The sequence below is a fragment of the Brassica napus genome, chromosome C3 (genome assembly GCF_020379485.1).
Source record: "Brassica napus cultivar Da-Ae chromosome C3, Da-Ae, whole genome shotgun sequence".
In the NCBI taxonomy this organism is placed as follows: domain Eukaryota; kingdom Viridiplantae; phylum Streptophyta; class Magnoliopsida; order Brassicales; family Brassicaceae; genus Brassica; species Brassica napus.
Genome location: NC_063446.1, coordinates 34,277,967 through 34,283,645, shown reverse-complemented (window position 1 = coordinate 34,283,645; position 5,679 = coordinate 34,277,967). Strand labels below are relative to the sequence as shown.

Genomic DNA, 5,679 nt, shown 5'->3' with positions numbered 1-5,679 from the left:
GAACTGGAATAGATATGTTATTATATAGAATACTAATCCTATTTTTGATTTGCACTTTTGTTTGTAGACTAGATTATCAACTTGTATGAGGATTCTCGGTGATTTTTTATTATGTTTGATCAAGATTTTCTGTTCTAATCTATTTATATATTATATAATTGTAAAACAATTTGTCAAGTTTGATTTATTTATTGAGAAATTTGTGGCTACAATATTAGCCATAAACTTGTTAGGAGAGATTGTCACTAAAATTTGTAGCCTCTGAGCTATAAAAACTCAGTAGCTTTTAAGTCTTCACTAATTAGTAACATAACGGGCCGTAACATAATAAGTCATTGTTACAGTCTCACTATAGGCTACATAAATTGATCTTGCGAATACCTTGCTAGTGTGCTATAGATTAGCTACAAATCCATTTAGCGTTGGCGCTGAGGCAATGTAATAGATCTATTGCCATCTCCTTCCTGTCTAATATTAGCTATAGATGTGTGCTATATAGCTACGTAATAATTAGAATATTTTAATAATTCTTGTAGTGATTAAACATGCTTGCAGCTTTGTGTTAATATATTTCTTCTCTTATTTATGAAGTACTCCATCTGTTTTAAAATACATGAAATTTTAGGATTGTAAAACTATTAAAAAACTTACTTTTTTATTTTAAAAATATTATTAAAATATAAATTAAAAATATTCAACCAATCACAAAACATACTATAAAATATTATTGGTTACACAGTTTTCAATAAAATTAAAAAAATGTATTGATGTATAAAAACATCATCTATTTTGAAACATCAAAAACTCTCTAAAACATCATCTATTTTGAAATGGAGGGAGTATGATTCAGATTCGGTATCATAAGTCAAATTGAGAAAATGAGATAGTGTTTCAAGTTCAGTGAAAAAATTGTATGTGTCTTTAACTGATGAATGCTGAATAATTTGAGTCATGGCTTCCAACATTTAGTTTACATTGTTTATTATTACTTTTCATATTTCGGTTTTTTATTGTCTATGACCTTTATTTTGTAGTTACACAAAACTTAAGAGTTCCTAGCTCTATGATGATATTTTCTTAAACGTAATAAAGAGATAAAACAGTTTTCCAAATGAGAAACCACATATATTTTCATATATCACGTGTTATTTTATAATTTTATTTATTTATTTTAATAGTTACTAGGTGCGGGTTTTTCTTCTTATACTAAAATATTTTAGTTTATATAACAAAATTTATAACTAAATTAATGTGATTTATATTTATTATATAACTCTATAATGCCTATATTTAAATGCCTTATATTGTTATTGCTATAAATTTTTGTAACAAAATTTATTTTGAGAACATTATTATATAACAACTAATTTATATAATTTTGTTTAAAAGTTTGAAATGTATATGGAAGTTAAATTAAATTGGACCTACATAATAGAGAAGAAATATTGTGAGATATTTTTAAAAACAACAAAATATATTTTCTTAAAAGAAACTATAATATATTGTACATGCAAAAAAAATTTGTAGTAAGAATCTTATCTGAAAAATTGTTTGAAATACACAAAGTTGAATAAGATTTTTTTGTTATTTTATTTTATTTGAAATAGAAATGGATATTTCTTTCTAAAAAAATATTTTTAAGATCTTTATAACATAGGAAACTTTAATAGTATAGATATAAGATTATATTAAAATACTAATATAGTTTTTTAAAAAGATTATTAGCTCACTTTAGGGATGGAGATGGTGTTGCACAAATCAACTCGAACACAGAGATATGGCATTATGACATTTTATTCCCATAGTTTATTTTCTTAAACTTGAGTCACTTTATTACAAAAGCACCAAGTTTATTTTATCGTCATACACACACGTAAGTGCATACAAGACTTATATATAGATATTTAGTGACCGGACTGAGTCCGAATAACTTCTCCCCCGTGCCCCCCGTGTCCCCCATGGCCCCCGTGTCCTCCATGGCCCCCGTGGCCACCTCCAAATCCATCAGGCTTAGTCTGAACAGCTTCTCCTCCGTGGCCACCTCTTCCTCCTTTGCCCCCGTGGCCTCCTCTTCCGCCGTAACCTCGTCCATTGCCTCCATGACCACCTCCGTATCCATCAGGGTGCACAGTTTCCTCACTTCCTGACTTCACCATGCCTGCCCCCAAAAACACCACATTATTTCAAAGATTTTGTTTAGCACGTGCCTAGTGCTATGTACATTCCGTCTCCTCATTTTGATGTTAAATTTCTATTAAAACCTTTTAAATTTTGAATATAAATTGGAATTTCTATTTTTCAAAAAACCAAGAAACATAAAACTGATGTTCTATATAAAATCGCATCAAACTTCTAAAATATTTTGGGATAGTCTAATACGTATATAACAAGGATTTGACATCGTAAGTTTGTTTACTTAGTATTTCAAAAAATAATATACCAACTTCCTAAACTTAAAACGAACAAAATAGGCTGACGAATTCTTTTTGGTTTCTATAAAATAGTTTAAGGTACCCGACTGCCTTGCAGATGCCGCGGCCATTTCTGAGACAACTAGAAGAAATGCAAAGAGACCTAACAGAAGCAAAGTCTTGGATGACATTTTCTTTAACTGCATATACATATATAAGTTAGCACGCTCTTTATGGAGAAGAAGAGATGAATAAAATGTTTCCCTTCATTCTCTCTATTTATAGAAAAAGGAGGAGGGGATGACAAAAGACGAATTAGGTAATCCATAGGGCAATAAAAAAGATGAATATTTATCAAAAAAAAAAAAGATGAATATTATTCTTTTATCAAACCATAAGCAGGCCCCGGTTTTAATCATTCCGGTAAAACAAATGAATGGGGCCTAAGATTTTTGGAAACCGATTTCTTTTGTTAGTAATATCATCTTTTGAAGAAGATAGGAATCCAAAAAAGTTGTGAGACATTTAAAAGATAAAAACAAGTAAATCTTAAATATTATTGTTCTTTATTTTAATATAAGAAAGATAATAAAATTATTATCTATTCTATTAAAATAGAAGTTAACACTTCTATTCATATGTGATTTTTTTTTAAAAAAAAAGACATTTCCTAGAAAATTATATTTCATTTATTTCTAATTAACATTTTGGTATCATTAAGATATCACTTCTTATATAATCAACACATATAACAACTTCACCTATAAAACTGTTTTAATATTATTTTAATTATAAAAAATTTGTTGAAAAAATCTAACAAAAATCTAACTAAAAATTAAATACTTTTTAATATCATAATGCCTTAATTAATTTCGTGATTAGAATTATAATATAATTCAAATAAATGTTAATTAAGATTTTACTATAAAACAATTGTATGCTATTTTCATAAATTTTCTAAGTATAGCGTATATTATACTAAAATAGAAGTACTATATGAATTAAAAATAAAATTATATTAAATTAATAAATTAACTTATTTTTATATTTTAATACATTAAAATATCATTCACCATTAAAACAGGTTAAAATTTGTAAAGCATGTATAAAATTTACTTATAAAATTTTGCTATATACTAAAATTGGAGATGCTAAAGTATATATTTTGAAACACAAAAAATAAATAAATATGATCCTAACCAAATATTTGTTCTATAGTACAACTAAATAAAGTATAAAAATATTTTATATAGAAACTGTGAAAAATAAAAAAAAATATTTTGAATGAGGTTATCTATTTGATTATTTCAAGTTATGAATTTATTGTACCAAACTAGAAGTTATTTTTTTTGTAATAAAAATTAATAACAAATTCAATGTATATAAATTTTTTTTATATATTAATAAAGTCAAATCAAAAATCTAAACAATAAAATAATAGACTTATATTATATATAATAATAAATTATAAAAAAAATATTTAAAATATTTAATATTATATTTAAATTATATATTAATTATACATTTATAAAATAAAAATAATATCCGCACGGACGTATGGGTCAAGCTCTATTTTTCTTTTAAATTTGCTTTTATGAATTATTCAGGCCCCAATTTTTATTTTTGTATTGGACCGTACGTGATATCCCAAGACCGGGACTGACCATAAGTATAATTGCATTATTTTCAGAAAATGACAGTTTTAGTAGCAATTAAATAACAAGATACTAGACCCTGCCAGTGCGGATATGAATTTTCAGTTTTTAATTATTTATTTTATTAAATGATGTATTTGTAATATTCGTTCATATTATATTCATTAAGTAAATATTTTTTTTTGCTTCTTAAACTATCTATTTTTTTACGAATGTGTGATATCATATAAGAAATATAAAAAATGAGTATAGAGTTAATTAGATAATTTTTTTTAAAAAAAAATTTCTTTCGTGTGCGATATCATATAAATAATGATCCGCCCAGTTAACAAAAATCATGATTATTTTATGTGTAATTTTTTTTATTTTGACAATTTCCTTAAAACTATATTAAATTTTACATATTTAATTAGAATATTTTTAATATCTTTACCTTTTTATTTGAAATGCAACTCAATATTTTTTTTAACAATTATAACAAAATATTTTAAAAATATTTTTAGAATTTGTTTAAAAAATATGAAAATTACATTTTAAATTAAAATTATCCTAAAATATGATAAGTTTTGATATAAACGAAAACTCATATTATGTCAAAAATAATGATATTCAATGATAATAACAATTTTAATTGATTATTTTTTTAAAAATACAGTTACAAAAATATTGTTTGAAAAAAAAATCATTTATCTTTCAAATATAAAATAAAAATATTATAATTAAATAATAAAAAATATAAATAAAAACCATAAATTTAGCAAATGACAACTGAGTTATATTATGCTAAAATTTTCTTTCTAACAATTTATCAAATGACAAATGAGTTATGAGCAAATAATACCTTATAATTTTTAAAACCATAGTTATTCTTAAATATTTTTTGAATAAATAATTATTTTTAAATTTAATCAACTGAAAATAATATCCGTACAATTGTGTGAGTCAAATTCTAGTTTTATTAATGCATGTTATAAATTAGTGCTGCATGTTTTAGGTAACATTTTAATGATGTACGTTTTTAAAAATCTTCATTATTAAAATTATGCACGTAAGGATAACTTATGAGTTTTTTTGGTTGATTAAATGACATTATGTCCAAATTTTTTTAAGGATATTTCATTAAGATAACTGAAAAAGACAAACGTAAAATAGGAAGTTTAGATTCATTTAAGTATATTTCATTAATGTAACTGAAAAGACAAGTAATAAATTAGGCAGTTTTATTCGTTTTAGGATATTTCATAAATGCAACTGAAAAAAACAAGTAAAAAAAATTAATTAATGAAGGAAGAAAATTTTCAAATGGATACTTTTCTTTTAATAATATAGATATATTTGCAGCTTTTGGTAATGAGATAAGTATCAAACAAAGTATACGTTATGTCGGCTCCCTTGGTGGGTTGTTGAATACATTTGTGCAGAAACTTTAAACTCGATAAAGGGCAACCTCACTAGTCTTTAAGATATTTCTTGTCGACGTCTTTAAATATAGAGCAAGCAGACACATGTTAATACATGTAGAGTTACATTATTGGATCATAGTTTAGTATTTTTATTAATTGGGCACAGAAGTCGTCCACTATCTCTACTTTAAAGATCTTCTGGAAATCTTA

General features: G+C 24.6%; 1 protein-coding gene across 1 annotated transcript; it reads right to left on the bottom strand.

Moving 5' to 3' along the window:
* Positions 1 to 1,778: 1,778 nt before the first annotated feature.
* On the bottom strand, positions 1,779 to 2,675 carry LOC125583701 (glycine-rich protein 3 short isoform-like). The gene is made up of 2 exons (XM_048751117.1): positions 2,515 to 2,675; positions 1,779 to 2,158 (listed from the first exon to the last, which is right to left on the bottom strand). The coding sequence occupies exons 1-2, from the start codon at positions 2,621 to 2,623 to the stop codon at positions 1,905 to 1,907; spliced, it is 363 nt and encodes a 120-aa protein (XP_048607074.1). The 5' UTR covers positions 2,624 to 2,675; the 3' UTR covers positions 1,779 to 1,904.
* Between the last annotated feature and the right edge of the window lie 3,004 nt (positions 2,676 to 5,679).